Source organism: Garra rufa, chromosome 6 (assembly GCF_049309525.1).
Source record: "Garra rufa chromosome 6, GarRuf1.0, whole genome shotgun sequence".
Lineage (NCBI taxonomy): Eukaryota > Metazoa > Chordata > Actinopteri > Cypriniformes > Cyprinidae > Garra > Garra rufa.
In genome coordinates, this window is record NC_133366.1 from 39,340,234 (window position 1) to 39,365,963 (window position 25,730).

General features: G+C 36.3%; 1 protein-coding gene across 1 annotated transcript; it reads left to right on the forward strand.

Moving 5' to 3' along the window:
- Nucleotides 1-25,230, forward strand: ecpas (Ecm29 proteasome adaptor and scaffold). The gene is made up of 49 exons (XM_073842120.1): nucleotides 1-25; nucleotides 779-909; nucleotides 1,348-1,464; nucleotides 1,575-1,693; nucleotides 3,280-3,426; nucleotides 3,520-3,691; nucleotides 3,791-3,930; nucleotides 4,017-4,095; nucleotides 4,191-4,310; nucleotides 4,449-4,534; nucleotides 4,682-4,757; nucleotides 4,863-4,912; nucleotides 5,012-5,078; nucleotides 5,172-5,294; nucleotides 5,966-6,069; nucleotides 6,163-6,286; nucleotides 6,800-6,880; nucleotides 6,983-7,202; nucleotides 7,798-7,889; nucleotides 8,182-8,316; nucleotides 8,413-8,554; nucleotides 8,688-8,860; nucleotides 9,019-9,120; nucleotides 9,280-9,403; nucleotides 11,217-11,362; nucleotides 11,448-11,502; nucleotides 11,620-11,734; nucleotides 12,007-12,075; nucleotides 13,134-13,251; nucleotides 13,359-13,526; nucleotides 13,608-13,687; nucleotides 13,767-13,872; nucleotides 13,962-14,009; nucleotides 14,100-14,218; nucleotides 14,315-14,465; nucleotides 14,817-14,882; nucleotides 15,040-15,129; nucleotides 15,213-15,279; nucleotides 15,363-15,454; nucleotides 15,545-15,611; nucleotides 16,219-16,410; nucleotides 18,738-18,949; nucleotides 19,133-19,176; nucleotides 19,914-20,106; nucleotides 20,288-20,429; nucleotides 20,526-20,631; nucleotides 21,668-21,756; nucleotides 22,193-22,264; nucleotides 24,343-25,230. Exons 1-49 carry the CDS (start codon nucleotides 4-6, stop codon nucleotides 24,480-24,482), a joined length of 5,493 nt encoding a protein of 1,830 aa, XP_073698221.1. The 5' UTR covers nucleotides 1-3; the 3' UTR covers nucleotides 24,483-25,230.
- The last annotated feature ends 500 nt before the right edge of the window (nucleotides 25,231-25,730 follow it).

A 25,730-nucleotide genomic window follows, 5' to 3' on the forward strand; every position in this document is an offset into this window, starting at 1 on the left:
AACATGGCTGCACAGGACGAGCTCAGTAAGTTTAACTCATTCTACATGCTTTATTTCTTCATTACTGCATGCTTGTTTTCAGTACCCTCTTTATTATTTGTCACTCTTATGAAGATTGAGTTCACCGTGCTGTCTGTTTGTTAATCGGCAGTTACATAAATAAATATTTGTAAAGTGAATCAGTTTGGCAGCTAGCCGGCTAGTATATGCTCATAGAGGCCCAATGCTCAGTCATGCTCCAAAATGAAAGTACCTCATTTGGGCTTGTCTAAATTAGCGGACACTACAGCATCTATTTCCCGTAAAAATAGCGTTATCTAAATGTCATAGTGGTTCAGAACTAGCTGTCATTTATTGACAGCGTGAGAAATACGTATGTAGATAATAAACGTTAACGTTGGTTAGCAGTGAGGCTATTCAGATCACAGGCTAACCAACTAGCGATTATAGCGTCTGTATTTGCAGTTTATCTGTATTTGCAGTTATTCTTATTTTCTGTTGTTTACTGCTAGCTTGTTAAATAATTTCATTGTGAATTGATTTATAGAGAGCCGATAAAATGCACTTATGCCAGGGACATAACGTTACATGCACTGCAGTAATTCTCGGTATCTCTTTAATAAATCGTTTCGATTAAAGAATAAGCTTCTTATAATGAATCTGTGATCATATAGAAAGTATATGAGATTTTTTTCATTCAAAGCAATTTGAAAATAGGTAAGTTAGTCCTGCTTACTTTGAACACTGTCACTTACTTTCTCTTTGTTTCTCATTATAGACCAGTTGGAGCGTGTGTTTTTGCGCTTGGGTCATGCAGAAACAGATGAGCAGTTGCAGGATATTATATCCAAATTTCTGCCTCCTGTCCTTCTCAAACTATCAAGTGTCCAAGAGGGAGTTCGCAAGAAAGTAAGTGTGTGAGATAAAGAAAGCTGTTCACAGTAAAGAATCAGCATTTTCAGTTTTGTGGGGAAAATACACATTTCTAACGTTTCTAATAAACAACTCATCTTTTTAGAAAAAGTCTGTTAACCGGTTGATTTTCTGCATTAGTTGGTGATAAAATGTCAAATGATCTTTACTGAAGTGAAAAAGTCTAATAATCAGGGTAAATTATACTTATTTTGTCTTCTTGGAAACAACGTCTGGAGCTTCTGAAGAGAAGTACAAAATGAAAAAAATATATATATATTTGTTTATGTGTATGGTTTTTATGAGAGATGCAAGTACAAAACTCTACATTGTTAAGGTCACTCCTCTAGGGATTCATAGTCCCAAAGAAGGACCCATGAGGATAGTTTCAAATAAGATCTGTTAAAGATCTGGAAATGTTATTGTCCTCTTTAGGTTATGGAGTTGCTGGTACACCTGAACAAAAGGATAAAAAGTCGACCCAGGATTCAGCTTCCTGTGGAGACACTGTTGGTTCAGTATCAGGACCCTGCAGCTGCATCTTTTGTCACGGTATGATTGTACACCTAAGTTACTATCATCACTGTCAATTCTTAATGTTATTAACCTTGAGATGTCACTTCTTTATGCTGACTTTACAGTGACTGTGTTTGTGCTTGCAGAACTTCACTATCATTTACATAAAGATGGGCTATCCTAGGTTGGAGGTTTCCAAACAGTGTGAGCTTGCACCTACTCTGCTCACAGCAATGGAGGGCAAACCTCAGCCCCAGCAGGACAGGTTAGTTTCAGCTTTATTTGGAATGAAATAATGTTGTTTATTTATTAAGGTAGAATGTAACTGGTTATAAAGATATTAGCTATGTCTCCATCACCCTGCTTTTATGTGCATTTTGAAGTATCGCATCAGAAACAAGTCATGGAAATACCAAAATGTAAAAAAAAATATTCCCTTCATTTAAAAAAAAAAAGTTTTTATGTCACTTGAGGTGGTTTTTGCATTGTGCGAAAAATGGATAATGGGAATAATGGGAGATGGAAACACATTTTGCGAATAGGTTCCTCCACACACACCAAAAACGTCATGTGCGCTATGAGATGGGATAAGTCACTAACCAGCGGACCGATCTCATTACACAGTGTCTAAAATGCCTGAGCAAAGTCTGCCGTCAAAGTATTTCAATATAATTGCCTCCCAGAACTGTCTTACAAGACTGTTCCCAAACAGAAATGAAAGCAGTGACTGCATTTATTGTGTTTCATCTGCTCTCTGGGGTTCAATAATTTATTATATATGAAAATTATTATATTCAGTGGCTTCTCCTACTTTTCTTAGTGATGTTTAGTGCCAGAAGTGACGCTGGATGAAAACGGTGCTTATTCGCAAATGTTTTATGTGATATTCAAATTTTGCGCATAAGTTAATTTCGCAACTTTGGATGGAAACCCAGCTGCAGATTACACACTGAAAGTAATTATAAGACATTTATAATTTCTAGTCATAAAAGTTTAGAGTTTAGATTCTTAAGCTCACCAAGGCTGCATTCATTTGATTAAAATACAGTAAAAGCTGTAATATTGTAAAACACAATATAAATAATCATTTAAAACAACTATTTTCTATTTTACATACTTTTGATATGTAATTGGTTCCTGGGATGGCAAAGCTGAATTTTTAGCAGCCATTACTCCAGTCTTTAGTGTCACATGGTCCTTCAGAAGTCATTCTTAATATACTAATTTTGTGATGTAGTGAAGAATCAGGATTTTTAATTAGATGGAGAGAATCTATATCAATTAAATTTCTTATATTTTTGACAGTTGAATTAGTAACTTATTTAGAAAAAGTCTGTTAACTTGTTGGTTTTCTGCATTAACTAGTCATAAAATGTCATCTGATCTTCACCAAAGTCGAAAAGTGTAAACTTTTTGAACAGAATGGTCAGGGTAAATTATACTTATTTTGTCTTCTCTGAAACTAAAGGGCAGTACTAATATGATATTTAAAATATGTGTTTTATATTATTATCAATGGTAAAACAGTTGTGTTGCTTAATATTAATAATTAGTGTGCTCATAATTAGGATAATACATAAAAAATATGGTAAGACACACCAATTTGCAATAACAAGCAGCAAAACAAGCTTTTGTACAGCTAAAAAATAGCTGGACGTGATGAGACCGGAAGCCAGAGTCATAACATTTACAAATGGCTGCGCCTGGTCTTATGAGACGAAAAAGGTAATTTGAATAAAAGTGAATGAAAGAATTAAAAAATGGTAGTGTGCATGTATACTGATATAAACCCACATTTTGTAAATGTCATTATTGAATTGTATTGATGTAGCCTGTGTCTTCTCCCTCTAGCCTGATGCACCTGCTCATTCCTACACTGTATCATATGAAATATCCATCAGAGCCATCTAAAGCTTCCCCATTTGTCCTGACGGAGAGGCCCAAAACTGTACAACTGCTCTTAGAGTTCATGCTGGATGTTCTTCTGATGCCATATGGGTATGTCAAGTGGATGTGTACAATAAGTTGTAGCTGGTCATGTCAATGCAGTTTTCCTGAATCTCATTAACTCTATTTTTCAAATGATTTAAGGTTTGTGTTAAATGAGCCTCCAAGTCGTCCGGCTCCTTCATCTCCACAAGGGGGATCTGGAGCAGGAGCCACGGCAGCACAAGGTCTCCCTCAGCCTCCTCCTGGAATGAGTGTCTATGCAGTTAAAAGAGTCATTGGAGAAGCTCAGTGGAGCCCAGAGCAACTGGAGCAGGTGAAGTTGCATTGATTGCTCAAAATCGAATGAACTGAAATAACCAGTTTACTCTTTATGTTTCTTCACTGCGTAACCTCTTCATCATTGTGTTTGCAGTGTAAATTGGGAATTGTGAAGTTCATAGAGGCAGAGCAGGTGCCTGAGGTTGAAACAGTCATTCACTTAGTCGTGGCTTCAAGTGACACCCGACACAGTGTCGCCACAGCGGCTGATCTAGAACTGAAAAGCAAGCAGAGGTGAGGCTTTCTGTAATGACATGGCAAATTAAATCATGAGGTCTTGATATTGAAACGCATCTCTTGTGTCCTGTTTTGAACTGCAGCATTATTGACTGGAACAATCCACTCATTATCAACAAAATGTATAAAGTTTACCTGGGTGATATTCCACTCAAAACTAAAGTAAGTTACATACATTACACGTGGTCAGTCTAATACTGTTATTACTTTTATATTCAGTGCGGTGTTCTACATAAGTGTGTGTTTTCTTTTCCCAGGGTGCCACAGTGAAACAGGAGCTGAAGCATGAGCCGGTCAGCACTAGAGTCAAGATGAAGATTCTGCCTCATCTTCTCCGCTCCAGACTGGCTGCCGAGTGCTTTCCTGCTAATATACAGGTCAGAAAGATAGCGTTTGACAGAATGAAAGCGAATGCAGCTGAGATGCATGTTGAGAGAGACAAATAAGGACATGCAGCAGTATGTCTTAACTTGTACAAAGGATGTCATTGTAACAGTGACTGTCTGTTTGTTTAGGTTGTCTATGATGGACTTTTCGGAACAAACACCAACAACAAACTTCTGTCCCTCACTCTGCAGTTTGTACATCATATCTGTATGGTGTAAGTGTCAATTTTGAATGGGTTGCTATATTATAGCCAATATTTTATTGATGGTGACTTGCAACTTTCACAAGTGCTTTTTTTGTGTGTGTGCGTTCGCAGCACATAGTCTGTCTAAGGTAATAATAATTGTTTTTTAATCTGAAGGTGCCCTGATACCAACAAACCTTTGGGTTTGATGCTGCTGAACGGACTTACCAAACTTATCAATGAATATAAAGAGGTATGAACACATTGTGAAAAATTTAAGTTTTAATTGTAACTTAGATTATGACTGTTTTATAGAAGTGTCCATGAAAGTGACCTTAATTTATTATTTTATTATAAGGACCCCAAACTACTATGTATGGCCTATTCTGCTGTTGGAAAACTCTCAAGGTAATATAAACCTTTTATAGCTAAACAATATATTAAAAATTTTGTTATAAATTTTAATATGAATTAAGATGTGTATTTTTTTCGTCTTTGCTATAACAGTCGAATGCCTCAGCTTTTCACGAAAGACATTGCATTGGTACAGCAGTTCTTTGAGTCCATGTGCAAGGTTTGTTTGATACACATTTTAATCAGAAGTTATCCTGTTATTGCTACATGATCTGTTGTGAAATATTAATCTGGATTCTCTCAATGGAAACAGGAGGATGCTGATGTGCGATTGGCCATACTGGAGGCCTTGTCAATGATGGTGGGAGCGTATGCTCATCTTCAGGGGGCGCTTCTGAACTTAATGGAAGCACTTGTGGCTGCATATATCACAAAGGTTTGTTATTTAAAAAATGTCTTATTACAAGCACTTAAGAGAAGGAAGAAACAAAATTGTCAACACTAAATATGAAATTACACACTTCAACTCGAAATAGTTCACCCAAAAATGAAAATCCTACATTAATTACGTACCCTTATGTAGTTTCAAACCGGCAAGACCGTCGTTCATCTTCAGAACACAAATTAAGATATTTTGAAATCCAAGAGCTTTCTGACCCTGCATAGAAAGCAACTCAACTACCATCAAAGACTGACATGGAAGAGAAGAATTGTTGAATAAAGTTTTTGTTTTTTTTGTTTTTTGCACACAAAAAGTATTCTCATAGCTTCATAAAATTACGGTTGAACCACAGATGTCACATGGACTATTTTATTGATGTCTTTACCTTTCTGGGCCGTGAATGTGGTAGTTGCGTTGCTGTCTATGCAGGGTCAGAAAGCGCTCGCATTTCATCAAAAATATCTTGATTTGTTTCGAAGATGAACGAAGGTCTTACGAGTTTAAAACGACATGAGGGTGAGTTATTAATGACAGTTTTCATTTTTGGTTGAATTATCCCCTGTGTGATACAATAAGTTATGTAACCCAACTTTGAGTAAATGAATAAATACAACATAACATAATTTACAGTGTGTAATGTCCTGTTGCTTTTGATTTTGTGTTAGCCGGAGGTACAGGTGCGTCAGGTAGCGATGAAATTTGCCAGCACAGTGTTTGCTCCTGATCACGTGGCCTCTCGATATCTCTTACTGCTGGCTGCAGGAGATCCGTGAGTTTATACTTTCACTTCCTGGAGTTCCTTTTAATGTTTTCAGTTAAGCATTGTTATGAAAGCTGTGCATCATATGACTTGTGTTTTCAGTCGTGAGGAGGTGTCTGGGGAAGCTCGGCGAGCCCTTAAGTCTATCCCCTCTACGAAGACAGAGAAAGAGGGATCAAGGCCCATGCCGTCGTTCCCTGAGATGGTCAGCTACATCCAGGAAAAGGTGTGGTGTTTTGATTTGTTATTACTTAGTTATAACTGGTGTGTCATGACCCCAAATGACTCTCCAGGTCTGTTCTGATGTTGTTCGGAAACTATATAATATATCATGTAGTTTCAAACCCATAAGAGCTTCAATCATCTTTGGAACACGAATTAATATATTTTTGATGAAATCTGAGAGCTTTCAGACTTTGCGTAGACCGCAGTGCAGCTACCATGTTCAAGGCCCAGAATGGTTTAATCCAAGTCGTTATTTTTGTTTTCTTTGTGCACATAAAATATTTTCATAGCTTGGAAAAATTACGGTTGAACCACTGATGCCACATGGACTATTTTAACGATATCCTTACTATCTTTCTCAGCCTTAAACATGGTAGTTGCATTGCTGTCTATGCAGGGTCAGAAAGCTCTCAGATTTCATCAAAAATATCTTAATTTGTGTTCCAAGATGAAGTGAGTAACTATCCTGTTAAGTAATGAATAGTGGTTGACCCTTTGTTGTTTTGTGTCATAGGCTTCACAGAGGTTGAAGACTCCTGCAAAATACATTGTTGGAACTTCCACATTGCCTTTTAATCCTGCCACATTTGGAGAGGTAAACTAACTGTCTTTACACTTAAGAATTCTTTCACTATTTTATTTAATTAAGAAATATGCCACGTTTTTTACTTGAACAAATGCTCTTTTGTTTCTACAGATAGTTCTTTATCTGAGGATGTGTTTAGCTTATAGTGCTGGTGCCACATCTACATGTCAGAGCCTGATGGACATGCAGGATGATGCTCCTGTTATTGGACGCTATGTTCAGTCATTATTGTCAAATGAAGCTTATCCTTCCTCAGCCACTAAAGGAGGAGAGGCCAATCCAGTTCATGTGTACATGGATTTACTGCAACAGCTGCTGTCAGCTGTAGGAGGTGAAGAGTTTACATGTTTTTTAATGGGGTTGGGCAGTATGATTATCTAAATTTGGAATGTACTGCCTATATTATTTAATATGTAGAACCTAATCTATGGGAAATGGATAAAGTGGATTATAGATTTGTGACCCTGGACCAGAAAACCGGTCATAAGTAGCATAGGTATATTTGCAGCAATAGCCAAAAATACACTTTATGGGTCAAAATTATAGATTTTTCTTTTATGCTAAATTATTAGGCTATTAAGTAAAGATCATGGTCACAGAAGATATTTAGTAAATTACCTGCCTTAAATATATCTAAACTTAATTTTTGACTAGTAATATGAATTTCTAAGAACTTCATTTGGACAACTTTATAGGCGATTTTCTCAATATTTAGATTTTTTTGCACCCTCAGATTCCAGATTTTCAAATATTGTATCTCGGCCATATATTGTACAAACCATACATCAATGAAAAGCTTATTTATTCAGCTTTCAGATGATGTATAGATCTCAGTTTTTAAAAAAGACCCTTAAGACTGGATTTGTTGTCCAGGGTCACATTTATTTCGTTGCGATCTGATGATGTGGTCTAATTCATTAATACAGGTATCCCAGTGATGTACTGTCTTCTGGAAGTGGTCTCTGTGTGCCCAGAGAAACTTACCCCCAACTTTGTGGACAAAATTGACTGGATTAAAGTAATTATTGTTTTATATTATATTATATTAAATGTCTATTACTGTCAGTTTTAGAAATAAATAAATACTTTTATGCAACAAGTATGCATTAAGTTGATAAAGTTACAGTTAAGATTTTAACGTGTTGCGCAAAATGTTTGATTTCAGAGCAGTTTCTGAAAAATCAAGTGATACTTAAGACTGCTACTAAAAAATTTTTTACTGAACCAAAACTTTTAAACTATGTATTTGACTTTAAGTATGTATGACTATAAAAATGTTATTTTGTTAATTAATCATGTTTGTTTTGCAGGGTCTCATGAACACTAATAAAGAAGACATGCGTGAATTGGCTGCACAACTGTATGCAGTAGTTGTCTCTACTATGTCTGGAAATGAACTTAGAACTGCTGTACAAAACCTGATTAAGATCACTAAGGACACACATGTATGTTTAAAATTATGTAGTATAATATAATTGAAAAATGAATCACATTTCTATAAATGTATTACTTACATTTATTTTTATTTTTTTTACATTTAGAGTCCTGAGACTCAGCATGGTGCCATCTTGGCTCTGGGCTACATGGTGGGCAGATACATGAATAAGAGGCGGAGCTTAATGCCTACTGAGCCAACTCCCAAAGAAAATGAAGAACTAATTGCCATGGCCACAAAAACCATCGGTATGTGCTGTTTCACAGAGCTTCACACATTTGATATTAGGATGCTCTTTCTTTCTTTGGTTAACTATTGCTACGAGAAAAACAAATTATATTTACTTAATTAAACAAACAGCTACTAATGTCTTGTCTGCAGGTTCGTTTTTGGATAGCGAGTCTCCTCTGTTGACAGTTGCTGCTGTGACAGCATTGGGAGAGATTGGGCGTAACAGCGTGTTGCTGATACCAGCGGATGGAAATGGCTTCACAAAACTCAGTCTAGTGGATAATCTGCTTGCCAGGATCCCATCTGGAAAAGAGACTGGCAAGGTAAAACAAAATGCACATTCACAGACTGAGTGTTTTTAATTTGTGCATTGTTCATCCAAATAAGCGCTTCTGCGTAAATCAATTTTAACACTGTTTCCTCAATGAAATGAAGACTTTTTTGTTTTGTGGTACTGATCATCTTCTGTTTGTGTTGTCAGATGAAAGAACGTGCCATCCAGACTCTTGGGTTCCTGCCGGTGGGAGATGGTGAATTCCCACACCAGAAGAAACTCCTGCAGGGCCTCATGGACTCAGTAGAGGTAATGTTGTGACCCTCTTCATGACACTTCACTTTTAAAGCCTCAAGTTTTTAACATCTCAAGTTTAGTTTAATTCATTTTAAATAAATAATGTGGAGGGAAAAAACATGGCCATTTCTTCACGTCTTATTGTGAAATGTTTGTGTTGGGTTTCTTTAGGCCAAGCAGGTGGAGCTACAGTTTACTGTGGGTGAGGCTTTAACTAATGCTGCTATAGGAAGCTGTTCTGGAGCTGCCCGAGATGTGTGGACATGCACAGAAGACCAATACTGCCCTCCAGACAGTAAGTAGAAAGTGTGAGAAAGATGGAGAAAGAGTACTGTGTTTTCAGATGGGGTTTAAACACTCAAGGGAAATATCTTTTACACTTGTCAGTAAAACTGATTGTTCACTTGACTGAAAATTAAAAAAGTATTTGGGGCATCTTGGGACAAGGCATCAGGAATATAAAGTAACTACCATTTAGATATAAATGTGATCACACTCCTCATGTAAATTAGATATCATGATGATCAACTTTTAAGGTAGCAGTTCTGGTAGCAATGGCTCACCTCCAATAAACATTTTATAATTTTATGGTTGCTGTTAACCCTTTATAGGGCACTCATTGAAATACTTGGAAATTCAAAAATTCAACCCCAGAGTGTTATTGGAGGTTATTACAAGACCTTTAAACTTTTGTGACTTAAATTTTTTTTTAATGTTTTTATGTTGAAAATTAGGTTAAATGAAGTGATCATATATAGTTACTTGCCGGTCTATGGTATCTTTTTCCCCCCCAAAAAATGTGTATACATTTTAAATATAAGGCATAAATAAATACATAAAACATATATAATATTCATAGAATATTTATTTAGAAACAATTTACACACACACAAAAAATGTATATATATATATATATATATATATATATATATATATATATATATATATATATATATATATATGTGTGTGTGAACACAAAAACATAACAGAATATTAATTTAGGAAATTAAAAATCTTGCTGTCTTCCTCGTCAGAACCCTAGATGGGGTCAGCTGGCACAACAAAACTGACTTCTATCCATAGAATTGTTGAGTAGACAGCTGCGAAAGAAAAGGTTTCTGAGTCAGTATCAAGCCCATGTTGATTTGTTTGTGAAAGAAAAGTGCAGATCTACTGAAAACATATAATATTCACATAAATAGTAAATTTATAATAAGAACTGAAAAAAATAGCATTAAGTACTGGTGGTACCACCTATTTTAGTAGAAATAATAAACACCAATCTATTGGTACTAAAACCAAAATTACAAATTTTTCACTGTTTATTTCTTGATCATTTCAATAAATGGTTTAAGTTTGACACTGGATTACTGCATCATGGTATACAAGCCTTTGCAATATTCAGTGGACAAAAAACAGGCATAAAAACAGCCAAACTATCACTTGCCTTACTTTTACCTGAACCGGGCGTATGTCTAAAAATGGACATTCTGTTGTGTTACCACAAACGGGCGTATGATCAAATATGATCACACCATTTTTTTTACCACATCGTTCACTAATTTCTAGAAATCAAACGCAAACAACGTCTATATCACCATATAACACAACTATTCAGCTATATAATGTGTGAGTTTCATTGACTTACCATTGTGCATTTCGATGCTTTCTCCGTTTTTGTGGGACAAAGTAGAAGCGTAAATCAGCATTTTCTCATTCCGGAAGCACGTTGAAGTTTGAAACGCCCCAGACAACTTCCGATTGGTCAGATGCCATTGTGTCGCTATCCGTGATGTAGACTAACATCTGTTGATTGGCTGGGACAAATCCATGTGCTTACACGATCTCATACAAGGGAGGCAGACGCTATTGAAAATGTTTGATTAAGTGATCAAATATGGTGCCTCGCCCTATAAAGGGTTAAAGGAAATATTTAGTCGGGTATAGCAGAAATCACAGCTCTGTTACAAAGCTGAAACATTGCCAGTGGGAAGGAAAGCACTGTGCCTCAAGAATGCTTTTATTTCAGTTGTTATGTGGTCGATCAGTTAAGGTTTTTTTTAATGTTTTTGAAAGAAGTCTCTCTTTCTCATTTTTATTTTTATCAGATGGGAAGAATAATGATATAGTGCCCTGGGTGTTGAGCTCTGTCTTGTCAAAATATATCCCGAGTCCAAACCCTCATGTTCGGCAGGCTGCCTGCATATGGCTTCTGTCTCTAGTTAAGAAGCTCAGCCATCACAAAGAAATACAGGTAAATATGCACACAATGCACTCCCATTTACACACACAAATAAACATTGACATTACAAAGTTTCTGTTCTCTCTTTGTCTAATAGTCTCATCTGAAAGAGATACAGACTGCCTTTATTTCTGTCTTGTCTGATCCTGATGGTAAGTCACATACTTTTCTATTATGATACTGCTCTTTTAAAAGGTCACATTACATGTTGACAATATAAAGTCGGGGTGCTTATGGGTAAGATTGATAGTGATGATCTGTGTGTGTAGAACTCAGCCAAGATGTGGCGTCTAAAGGACTTGGGTTGGTTTACGAGCTTGGAGGAGAACAGGATCAACAGGAATTGGTATCAACCCTTGTGGAAACTCTCATGACTGGCAAAAGGTATTTATAAACCAGCTTATTTTTGGTTCCTTTCATTATTATTCACTTTTGGAGTATGATTTGTGATCATTTGCATTACTAAGACTTACCAAGCCCCAGAACGTAGAGCACTTACTCTATATAGACTACTAATTGGATTCAGTTCAGTATCGGAACTTTTATTTTTTTCAATGACTTGCATCACATAAAAATATATTATGGACACTTGGATAAATTGCAAGGTGCATTTTTCGTTCCTGACTTATTTGATAGCTGTGAAAATTTTGTTTTAGAGCCAAACACGATGTCTCAGAGAGCACTGAAGTCTTCCAGGGGGAGGCACTTGGTAAAGCACCTGATGGGTATGTCCTTCTTTTAGTTTACTGATTATATTTCAGTTTGTTTAGGAACATTTTAAGGAGTAAGACTTCACAGATTTGAGAGTTTAAAGGATTAGTTTACTTCAAGAATGAACATTTTTTTGATAATTTACTCACCCCCATGTCATCCAAGATGTAAATGTCTTTCTTCAGTCGATAAAAAATGAAGGTTTTTGAGGAAAACATTCCAGGATTTGGGACCAGTGGGTCCCAATGGGTTGAAGGTCCAAATTGCAGTTTCAATGCAGCTTCAAAGGTCTCTACACGATCCCAGCTTAGTATAAAAAGTATAAACAATTATACTTTCTAACCAAAAATGCTCACTTTGCACTAGCTCTGTGATACGCATGCGCATCTTCACACATCATTAAGTCATGTTTAAAAGATCATGCTTGGTTAGTTCTTTGTTTGTGTACTTTGGTTCAAAAAGGGGTAGAGCGAAAGACTCCATCTCATTTTCTCCTTTAACTTCAAAATCGTCCAACATTGTTGTTTTACCTTTTTTTTTTTTTCTAAAGGGCGTTTGACTTTCTTTGCACATTTGTTTGAAAACACTAGGTCGTTACTTCCACCTACATCACACATGACCTTTCCAACATGATTACGCAATGCGTGAGGTCGGGCTTATGCAAGACAAGCATTTCTTGTTAAAAAGTATATACTTTTTTTTTTTTTTTTAAGAAAATTATTAATTGCTTCGCTAGATAAGACTCTTATTTCTTGGCTGGGACTGTGTAGAGCCCTTTGAAGATGCATTGAAGAAGCAGTTTGGACCTTCAAACCATTGGCTCTAATGCGTTATTAATTGAAGTCCACTATATGGAGAAAAGTACTGGAATGTTTTCCTCAAAAACCTTCTTTCCTTTTTTCGACTGAATTAAAAAAAGACATAAACATCTTGGATGACATGGGGTGAGTAAATGATCAGGACATTTTTATTCTGGAAGTTCTGAAAGGAACTAATCCTTTAAATTTTATTAAGATTACTAGAGTGGATGTTTCCTTTCATTGTATATTGTTTTGATCTTTTCTTTTTGTAGACAAGGACTATCCACCTACAAGGAGCTCTGTTCACTGGCTAGTGATCTAAACCAACCAGATCTTGTTTATAAGTTCATGAATCTTGCCAATCACCATGCTATGTGGAATTCCCGAAAGGTAAGCTACGTTAACCATGATGTGATCGTTTATGACTTGGTAACTTATTGTTCAGAGCCTTTTTCAATCGCATGAAATGATTGTTGACTCTTCCTGTGCTGTACTAGGGGGCAGCTTTTGGGTTTAACATTATTGCAGCCAAAGCAGGTGAGCAGCTGGCTCCTTTCCTGCCTCAGCTGGTCCCCCGTCTCTACAGATACCAGTTTGACCCCAACCTGGCCATTAGGCAGGCCATGACTAGCATCTGGGATGCTCTTGTCACAGATAAAACCATTGTAAGATGATATTATTATTACTCAGAATAATTAATCACATTGCTATTGTTATTACAATGATATTGTTTCTGTTTTTAACAGGTGGAGAAGTATTTTAAGGAAATTCTTCAAGATGTAATTTCCAACCTCACTAGTAACATGTGGAGGGTACGGGAGTCAAGGTAATGTGTCTAAATGAAAGAACATTGATTTCCTCCCTTCTAGATTGGGTTCAAATCATCAGAGCCCTTTTTTTTCTAGCTGTTTGGCTTTGAATGATCTGATACGTGGAAGGCAGGCAGATGAAATCATCGACCGCCTGTCAGAAATCTGGGAGACTCTGTTTCGGGTTCTGGATGATATAAAGGTGAGAAATAAGCGAATCTAGCACATTTAGCTTTGTTCTGTACTCTACAGCTATTTATATTTAACTATCTTCTTTGTTTACCATTATAGGAGTCAGTTCGTAAAGCAGCAGATCTTACTTTGAAGACTCTCAGTAAAGTGAGTTACAGCACTAAATTCTGGATACCCCAAATATTCTCCACTCCTGAGACACCATCGATAACTGACATGTTTGTGTTTGTCCAATAGGTGTGTGTGCGCATGTGCGAATCAACAGGTGCTGCTGCTCAGAGGACAGTGGCTGTTTTGTTGCCAACTCTACTGGACAAAGGCATTGTCAGCAATGTAACCGAAGTGCGGACCCTCAGGTAAGAACGTATGCATTTACCAGCTACATGCAAATAAAACAAACCACATTAAATCTTTATAATCAGAGTAAAAGTCTGAGTATCGCTTTGTTTTAGTATCCAGACTCTAGTGAAGATCAGTAAGACAGCAGGCAGCCGTCTGAAGCCCCATGCTCCTCGACTCATCCCGGCTTTGCTGGAGGCACTGAGCGTGCTGGAACCGCAGGTGCTCAATTACCTCAGTCTGAGAGCTACAGAGCAAGAGAAGGTAAGCAGCATTGTGATCATCCGCTCAAGTTATTTTATTTATTTAGCACTTTATACATAAGACGTTGTTTTGAAGCAGCACAGTATAAAACAGGAAAGGTAGTATGGTCATCTCTAAAATAGCAATAAATCCAAATTTTTCCAAAATAACATAATATATATATATATATATTTAAATGTGTATTTAATTTATTGCTTAATTTACTTAGTTTTGTCTAAGCATTGGCCCGTGGAGAGCATTTGAAAACAGTCAATATTTTTGCTATTTCGTTTGATGATATTAAGCAGTATAGACATTACACAAGGCTTGAATGTACGGAACTCATTGTTTTCACATTTCCTTCTGGGGCAGAGTGCAATGGATGCCGCAAGGTTAAGTGCAGCCAAGTCCTCTCCTATGATGGAAACCATTAATATGGTAAGACGCATTAAGTCTATCCTTATGACGCATTAGCTGCATTCCAAATGGGTAATTACATGACCATTTAATTGCAAAAACACATCAATATGCATGTGACCGTTTACAGGTGTGTTTTTGGACTGCAATATTTATGTGAGCTGTGTTTGTTTTTTAGTGTCTGCAGCACTTGGATGTGTCTGTGTTAGGAGAGCTTGTTCCAAAACTTTGTGATCTATTAAAGAGTGGAATTGGACTTGGAACAAAGGTACACATCTTGCTTGATTTTTGCCAGTCGTACACTTTTTCTCCCACATACACACAGGCTGACAGTTTTATGTACTGTTGTAGGGAGGATGTGCCAGTGTGATTGTGTCATTGACAGTGCAGTGCCCTCAAGATCTTACACCATATTCAGGTAACACATACTGACAGATTATAAGAGTTACACTGTTTTGTATATTTTACAAGTCTTATATGTGTTTGGGCATATTTTCACAGCTAAACTCATGAGTGCTCTCCTAAATGGGATTAATGATCGTAGCAGCGTCATTCAGAAGTCGTTTGCCTTTGCCATTGGACATCTGGTCAGGGTATGAAAACAGATGTTTACATTTTTCAATTAAACCTAAATGAATTACAATTGAAAAGCTTCAAAACAGTGCTCTTGTTTTCCCTATCAGACAGCCAAAGACAGCAGTGTTGAGAAGCTTCTGCAGAAACTGAACACCTGGTACCTGGAGAAAGAGGGTATGAGGATTAAAGGAACATTTCAGCCAAATGTGACACTGGACCACAAAACCAGTCATGAGGGTCAATTTTATTTTTTTGAATAAGCTTTCCATTGATGTATGGTTTGTAAAAATATTGAGAATCACCTTTAAAGTTGTCTAAATAAAGTTCTTAGCAATGCATATTACTAATCAAAAATTAAATTTTGATATATTTACGGTAGGAAATTTACAAAATATCTTCATGGAACATGATCTTTAGTTAATATCCTAATGATTTTTGGCATAAATTGAAAATCAATCATTTTGACCCATACAATGTATTTTTGGCAATTGCTACTGTACAAATATCCCTGTGCTACTTAAGACTGGTTTTGTGGTCCAGGGTCACAGATATGAATGGCCTCATGTCCTTCCAAACCTATATGACTTGACTTTCTTTAGCTAAACACAAAAGAAAAAACTAAAAGAACAGCTTGACCATTACCTCCAAACGTCTCTTTTTGTGTTCCATGGAAGACGGAAAGTCAAAAGGGTTTTGAAATTACATGAGCATGAGTTAATGACGAGCCCATTTTTCTTTATGGGTGATCTAGGTTTGTGAAGTGTTTTTATGTCATTTTCAGAGGCACTGTACAAGTCCTCCTGTTGTCTGGTGGTTCATGCCATCAGCCACTACAGTCCTGATGTGTTGAAGGCTCATGCTGGAGTGGCTCTGCCGCTGGCGTTTCTGGGCATGCATCAGGAGCCTGAGGAAGAGAAAGGAGAAAGCGCTGAGGCCAACCTGTGGTCTGAGGTTTGGCAGGAACACGTACCTGGTAGGTTAAGATAGACAACTCTTGAAGGGGAAAATGTGATTTTGCAGATAAATTCATTATATTTTGAATGACCTGAATTAAATTCTTAAAGGGAACCCTGTGTATTTACTGAAATGTGTGGTAGAAAACTCATGAAAGATTTACGTTATTTAAAAAAAAAAATCCACATCCTTTTTATACATATTTTGGACTATGGGGCCCCATTATTTCAATGACATGAAATGGTTGCACTTGATGAGCTACTGGCATGACCTGTTGCTATTTTTACCGCAACACAGCTCTGAATACACAACTTGGAAAATAAAACACTGATATGATCCCAGGTGAAAAAGAATTATATTAAAAATATACTTTATTAATGTGTACTAAAGTATATTTTCTACATTGTGTACTATTTTCGTCAAATCCAAGTATAGTTAAGTGTATTCAATTATGTATTAACTTCAACTTAACATCTACTTGACTACACTTCTAGTGTAAATAGTATACTAAAATGGAACAACTTTTTTTTAGACTTCAAGCGCACTAAAATACACTAATGAAAATCAAGATTCATGAGCAATTAAGCACATTTACAGTACAATTGCATTGTATCGCCATTCTAATGGAAATACACTTAAAAAGGCATTGCAGTGCAAATATAGTTGTTTAAGTACATTTTGTGCATACTGCTATCATACTTATAATTACTATAAACATCAAGATTCATGAGCAATTAAGCACACTTACAGTACAATTGCATTGTATCGCCATTCTAATGGAAATACACTTAAAAAGGCATTGCAGTGCAAATATAGTTGTTTAAGTACAGTTTGTGCATACTGCTATCATACTTCTAATTACTATAAACTGTTAATTTAGTATGCCTCTGTAATATTTCAAGTGATCTACAAATGCACTTCCTAACTATATTTAGTGCTTTATACACTTATTTAAGAGTGTACTGTAAGTGTACAGAAGTCACACTTCTAATGAAGTGAGATCATAGTACAGTTTAAAAAAGTATACTAACAATTGATTTCCAAAAAATATACTTTCCATAAGTACAGTGAAATTGCCACTCTATGTCAAATTTAATACACTTTAAAAAAATAAACTTCTAGACAATTTAAAATACATTAACAACAAAGTACACTTTCAAAAAGTACATTTAAAAAATAATTTGATTACTGGTAAATTAGTATACTTACTTTTTGGACTCTTAAGTTGAACTTAATTACATATTTTTTGAAGTATACTTTTAAAAAGTACATATTAAATACTCTTTAAATAAAGCACAATAAGTAGAAGCATACTTGTTTTATACTTCATGTACTTAGTTCATATTTATAATAGACTAAAGTATACTACTTTTTTACCTGGGATGCCACGTTGTGCAGCTTTTGGTTGTATTTTCAGTCAAAGAGCAACAAGAGAAGCGGTGTAAATCTTCACTGCTTTCCTAGTAATAAGAAGAGGAGAAAAGAATGGGAAGGTGCCTGTAGACGAATAAAACTTCCTAAAGACCTGCGTATTTGTTCTCTCCACTTTAGCCCTTATGCCTTTAAGGCTTTTAGTAGACCACAGCTACTGAAAAAACTTACAAATGGCAGAGACAAGAAACGCTAGATGCCATTCTGGCAGGATGCTTGTCATCATGCCACAACCACTGCAAAAATTTGATGTCATCAATATTATAGCGTCACGCATAGTCCAAAATAATGTGTAAAACAATGTGGATTTTTTAAATAATGGAAATATATAGATTTTTCTATTCATATCTAAGCAACATTTACATTTTATTTCAGTTACAATGTGAGTCTAACATAATCTAACTGAAAACAACTTTTTTATTTTTTATCTTTATTGGATTTTAATTTTTGAAAGAAGTCTCTTGTGCTTACCAAAACTCAATTTATTTGATTAAAAACAGTAATATTGTGCAATATTACAATTTATGAATTAAATTAAGAATTAAGAATTAAATTCTTATGATGGCAAAGCTGAATTTTCAACAGCCATTACTCTAATCTTCAGTGTCACATGATCTATCAGAAATCATTCTAATATAATGATTGTGGTGCTCAGTAAGCATTTCTTCTTATCATTATTGTGCTGCTTAATATTTTGTGACACATTTTTTTAGGAATATTTTGAATAGAAAGTTTGAAAGAACTGCATTTATATGAAATAGAAATCTTTTGTAGCATAATAAATGCTTCTTAATCTCACTTTTGATCAATTTGTGTTGGTTAAATAAAAATTAAGCCCCCCCCTCTACATATTATAGTGTGTGTAAAGGCCAAGGATAAGAGAATAAATTGTAATGAATTCTTATGTATTTTTAGGCAGCTTTGGTGGAATCAGGTTGTACATGACTGAGCTCATAGCCATTACTCAGAGGGCTCTGCAGTCTCAGTCCTGGAAGATGAAGGCTCAGGGTGCCGCTGCCATGGCAACTATTGCTAAGCAACAAACGGGCTCACTGGTAGCACCTCACCTGGGCATGGTGTTGAGTGCACTACTACAGGGGCTTGCAGGACGCACCTGGGCAGGGAAGGTAATATACTCACTCTTTCTTAAACACATGTTCTGCACTGAGAGAAAGACTTTTATGCACCAGAGCAAGGATTAATAACACTGTCTGCTCTGGAAACAGACAAACATGATCTCAGTGGTTGGTTTTAAACCGATTTCTTTCTTGATTTGTGGCCAGTGAGTATAACGGCTTGTATATCCACAGGAAGAGCTGTTGAAAGCTGTTGGATCTGTTGTGTCTAAATGCAGGTTAGACTCTACTATCTCTTTCACATACTTATATTTGTATAGTTCACTCAAAAGTGAAAATTTGCAGAGTATTTTCTTACCATCAGGCCATCCAAGATGCAGATGAGTTTGTTTCTTCATCAAAACAAAGAAATTTAGCAATAAATCCCTTGCTCACCAATGGATCCTCTAAAGTGAATGGGTGCCGTCAGAATGAGAGATCAAACAGCTGATAAAAACATCACAATAATCCACATGATGCCAGTTGCTTATTGTCTTGTGAAGTGAAAACCTGTGTTTTTGTAAGAAAAAAAATCTATCATTAAGTGTTTTAAATTTAAAGTCACGTAAAATAAAGAATTTATTACTTTTCACTTCACCAGACGGTACTTGATGAACTGGAGTCGTGTGGATTACTCATTGTGATGTTTGTTAATCAGCTGCTTGGACTCTCATTCTGACGGCACCCATTCACTGCAGAGTATCCGTTGAATTTTCTCCAAATCTGTTCCTATGTAGTAACAAACTCATCCAAATCTTTGATGATCTGGCAGTGAGTGAAGTTTCAGCCAATTTTCATTTTTGTGTGAACTATTCCTTTAAATATATGGTCATTTTTAAATGTTGTGCTTCCCCTAATTCTCAGAAATTATCCTGTTAAGAGGATTTCCGTAAACAGAAAATTACAAGCCTCTTGTTGAATCTGGTTTATTAGAACCTATGAGTAATTTCTCATATACATGTGATTCTATTTGTAGTGCGGAGCTACAGAAGCCTGCAGCAGGTCAGCCCACAGTGAGCGAGGTGTTGGATCTGGTGCTGAAGGAATGTAAAAAAGAGAGCCTGGTTTATAAAATGGCAGCCTTACGCAGTGCAGCAGACATCTTGGAGTCGACAAAGGAGGATCGTTTTCAGGAAATCACAGACGTTGTGCTTCCTATCATTAAAAAGGTGCAGAAAACCCTACAGGCTAATAGTAAATCCCTTTTTTTTTTTTTTTTTTTTTTTTTTTTAAGCTTTGGCATTTCATCCTAATTGGGTTGCAGTGTAACAATATTGCTAAAAGTGTTTTATTGATTCGTGAGCCCCACAATCAGTACTTACTTTAAAAATAGAATTTTGTTCTATTTAGAATCAGCCAACAAGTGCCAGCTCCCCGAGACATGATGACGATGACGACGATGATGCTAAAGCTCGTGAATTACAAACAGAAGTTCTGCTGTGTGCGTTTGAGACGCTTGGAAAGGCCTGGCCTAAAACCATTCAGACACAGAGTGAGTCTCAGTTACTTAGACTTAAGTCTCAGGCACGCACGCACGCACGTACACGCAGGGGAGAGTTATGTATGATGAATGTGTTTTGTGTTGTAGATCATTTCCAGAATGAGGTTTGTAGCATAATGTGTGATAGACTGAAGTTGAGCACATGGAGGGTCCAACTGGGAGTCCTCCGTGCCTTGAAGGTCTTCTATCAGGGGTAGAGTATACTAAAAATCTTTGAAGTTTTCTAACAAATGCCTTGTTTGTAGGAAATATATTCACTTCTAAAAATGAAAGTACAGGATTTTAAAAGGCATAGTTCACCCAAAAATTGTAATTCTGTCATTACTAACCATCATGTCGTTCTAAACCTGTAAGACCTTCTTTCATCTTCGAAACACAAATTAAGATGTTTTTGATGAAATCCAAGAGCTTTCTGACCCTGCATAGACAGCAATGCAAGTGAAACGTTCCCAGGCCAAGAAAGGTAGTAAGGACATCATTAAAATAGTCCATGTGACATTAGTGGTTCAATCTTGATTTTATAAATCTACAAGAAAAAAAAAAAGTTTTTATTCAACAATTTATTCTCTTCCGTGTCAGTCTTCGACATAAGTTCAGAAGAGCCGTTGTTGTGACATAGAACCCGGATGCGCTGTGCTTCGTTTACAAGCAGAGGAAGACGCAAGCAATACATAAACATGTCGACAAAGAATGACTTGCATTTTTTTTGGCCAGACTTACTTATTTGAAGCAGAATATACAGATGATGAACTAGGAAAGATGATGTTTTATGTCAGAATGCCGAGAATGTCTCATGGTACTCTCGTGAATGGTGGCAGAGACTGACACGGAAGAAAAGAAATTAGTTTTCTTTATGCACAAAAAGTATTCTCATAGCTTCATAAATGTATTGTTGAACCACTGATGTCACATTAACTATTTTAATGATGTCCCTACCTTTCTGGACCTGGGAATGTTTGAGTTGCATTGCTGTATATTCAGGGTCACAAAGCTCAAAAATACCCTAATTTATAATCTGAAGAAAAACGAAGGTCTTGTGTGTTTGGAACAACATGAGGATGGGCAATTAATGACACAATTTATATTTTTGAGTCCCTATCCCTTTAAGTGTTCTTTAATTTTGCACTTCTTTGTGGAAATAGCTGGTAGAAAATTAATAATGTTGGTCAATGTATTGCAAAAATATTAAGTGCTGTAATGACTGTAAGGTGTTTTTGTGTATGTTGTAGATTGTTGCTGTTGGATAAGGAACATCAGAATGCTGCTGTTCTGACTGAGATGTTGTCTGAAACCTGCACTGCCCTGGCAACACCACTAGGTGGAGTTTCTCATGAACTTCTAAACGTTAAAGACATAGTTCACCCAAAAATGAAAATTGACTTACCTTCAAGTTCTAAACTTAGGTATTAAATCCTGCTCCTGGGGACCCACTTTGCTGAGTTTTGCTCTAACCCTAATCAAACATACCTGAAACAGGTAATCAAGGGTCACATGCACATGCTGAAGCAGGTTGAAAAGAAAATTTGCAGGACAGTGGGTCCCCAGGAGCAGGGTTGAAGACCTATGAAATAAGGCATTTTGAAGAATGTTGGTAACCGAACAGTTTTGGTGACCGTTAACTTCCCAAAAACACATTCTTTTATTTTATACAGAAGAATTATTGTTTGTGTTGACATATCATTTAAATAATCTTTTATTCAGACTTGGCTCATAAGAATCATTCTTTTTCTTTTTTCTTTTTTTTTTTTCAACAGAAAACAAAAGCTATTCATCTGTAAGAACGGACGCCTTGGCAGTAGTTGAACTTCTTTTGAAGAGGATTGAAGGTAGTGTTGATTTGCTCTGACATTTAGAAAAATAGCTGATTACAGAATAGTTACATTTTATGTTATTTCAGCTGTTCCAGGTAAAAAACTAAAATATTAGCTGTACTGATTGACAATATGCTTAACACATTTTTTTTTTGAGGAAAACATTCCAGGATTTTTCTCCATATCCTCCAGAGAACCAAAGAAAAAAAGTGTCTCTTTTTTGTTGTTTTTTTGTGATTTCCTACATCCTTTGGGTTAAAAAAGAATTCTACAATTTAGAGTTTTTACGTTTTGTTTTTATTTTTAATTTTACAGCATGTCCACTGTAGTGGACCACAGGACAATTTTAGTTCGAAACGACAGCCAAACTCAGACAACAAAACTGTACAGAATATGGCTGTAAAGGGATATTAATCCAACATTTATGTAACAAAAACAAAACAACTGAAATCAAGCATTTTCCATAACTTGCAATGAGTCTGTTACGGCGCTGTGCAGGAATTTTGGCCCACTCATCTTGGCAGAATTGTTGTAATTCAGCCACAATGGAGGGTTTTCGAGCATGGACCGCCTTTTTAAGGTCATGCTGTGGGCATCTCAATAGGATTTAGGTCAGGACTTTGGCTAGGCCACTCCAAAGTCTTCATTTTGTTTTTCTTCAACCATTCAGAAGTGAATTTGCTGGTGTGCATTGTCCTTCTGCAGAACCACAGAGTGCGGCACCTTTCCTGTTCTTCCTTTTCTGTCTCTGTGTCTGTCTCAGTCTTCTCATCTGAGTCTCCTGCAATTTCTACCTCTTCTTCAACATCTTCTTGTATGTTACATTCAAATTTATCCTCAGCTGACAGCTCTAAGTCAGAGTCTACCTCAACTATCTTATAAAAATCCTCTCTGCTTCAGTTCTGCCTCATACAACATGCAGTCATTAATTACATTAAGATGGTCCTGATGTCCACTATAGTTGACATTTAAAAAAGGATGATATTTTGAATCATAAACAATTTAACAGCTTTGAAAGCTAAATGTATTGTTACTGACACTTTAATAAACAAATATATATGTGATAATAATAGTAAAAAACATGTAAAAAAGCAAAATTTTACATATCTCTCTCCTTCCCAAAAATGTGCTCATTTGTATGCCGGCCATTTTGGATTCAGTGTAAGAAGTGGTTCCTAGCATGCCAGCCAATCAAATGACATATCACTAGAAAGCCCAGGATGTCCTCTGCACAGTACAACAGGACTTGACAGAGTAGTTCAAAAAATTCAAAGAAAATGCATGAAAACACAATGTCCACTACAGAGGACATAAGTCAATGGGCGGGGTCTCAGGAGGATGTGAACTTCAGTGGGGATCAACAGGTTGAAGGTCCAAATTGCAGTTTCAATGGAGCATCAAAAGGTTCTAAACAATCCCAGTCAAAGAATAAGGGTCTTATCTATTGAAAATAAAAAAAAATTATACTTTTTACCCACAACTGCTCGTCTTGCACTTGCACTTGCATGGGTTCACGCATTACGTAGTCACAATGGAAAGATAGGTGGAAGTACCAACCCAGTGTTTACAAAGCGAACGTGCACAGATATCAAACACTCTTTACAAATAAAAGGTGAAACAACCATTTTTAAGTTGGAGGAGAAAATGAAATGGCATTTTTTTACCCTACAGTACCTTTTTGAAATAAAGTACAAAGATGAACCTTTCAAGATCAACATCCAACAACGATGTATCCAACAAAATCATATACGTGCATCGCAGAGCTAATGCAAGATGAGCATCTGTGTTTAAAAAAAAATATATACTTTTTTTTTTTTAGAAGATTTCAGATTGTTTCACTAAATAAGACTTTTATTTCTCAGCTGGGATAGTGTAGAGCTCTTTGAGGCGGCATTGAAACTGCAATTTGGACCTGCTGATTGTTTTGAAACACGAACTGTAAAATGGCCATAAATGTATGACTTTGCGGTTTAGTAATATAATTTTTGACAAAAATACTTTAGTATAAAATGGTAAACCGATAGATGACGAGTTTGCAGATGTGAAAGTTTAATGGAAACCTTCTTATTAAAATTGCTGTTTTATGTTTGTAGAGAGTGATCAGTGGGATTGTCTGTCTGAGAAGGGTCGGCAACAGCTTCAGCGCTCTTTAGCTACAATGGAAACAGACAGCCGTCCAGACCTGAAGGACAAAGCCCAGACAATGAGAAGAAAAATACAAGCCCTGCCATGAATAACCTGCCTAAACACACACTGTCCTGAGGGTTGATGTGATAATCTCCACCATACATTTTCAGTAGTAATTCTCACAGCCATGTCGCGTACACACGCATTTTGCCATAATCTGAACACTCGCAAAAGCTCGGTGTAGGCCATAAACCTTTTTTCCATGTGTGAACTCTTACCTTTAACCGATGTGCAAAGACTACCTTTGGCTACAATGAGCCGCGTCTTGTTTTGCTTAAACATTTTCACCAACCATTTTAACCTTGTTAAAGTCTCAGTATGTGCAAGTGTGAGAATACACATGACTCCTTCCATCGTAGGTTGTTTTGTTGGCTCAAGATACTGGAAATTAGGGAGATTGTGAAGCAGGCTTTCTGCAGTTCTACTGCTTGTTTGGCAAGGGCCAGAACAGTTCTTGTGAACCATGTACACTGAATTATATTCAAGGGGTTTGAGTGACTACTGCAGGTTTCTATTTAAACACCTCTCCAGTTTGTTTCAAAAAATTCCCCCATCCTTCATAAGTGAAGATACTGATTGAGAACAATCCACATAGTCAACCTTTTGCTTTCCTTCATTCAGTGCTGTTAGATAAAAAGGTATCACAGAGTCAAGCAGAAGAGACCAGGATCTATCCATACTGAATAGGAGGGAAGTTTTGATTCAAATGAAACGTTTTTTAAAAGAGGGTTGATGTAAAGGTATTGTGTGTATTAAAGAGAAGTTTGTAACATAAATGAAACTGAAACCTCAAACCTGCCTTTGTCCATGTTTGCATGTGTGAAAATATATTTTCCATAATGGATAAATGAAAGAGGCATGTTATACTGGGTTTCATCTCACTCTTTGTGGTTTGTGCCCATTAAATGAAAAATAAAGTTGTGCAATATGTGGGGGCGTCTTGGTTAGTCAAAATTAAATGAATTCGTCTGTTTCTTTATGCACATTATTGATCTTGTGAGTGATAAATGTGTGCATGTTTTGCTTTATGTTGTAAATAATTTAACCTGCTTAAACCCTGCCCCTTTCTTACAATTGAGTGCCTCCCTAGATAGACATACATCACAAAATAGAAGAAAAAAAACATGTTCCATTGCCATTTTAAAAATTGCAAAGTTCTCATACATATTGACAAATTAATTTACATTATTTGTGGCTTCTGAATAAATCTATAGAGCTTTATAGGTAATATGTGCTATTTAAATATTTTGAAGGGGACATCGGGTTTGCACTTACGTCATGGTTTGGTCAGTTA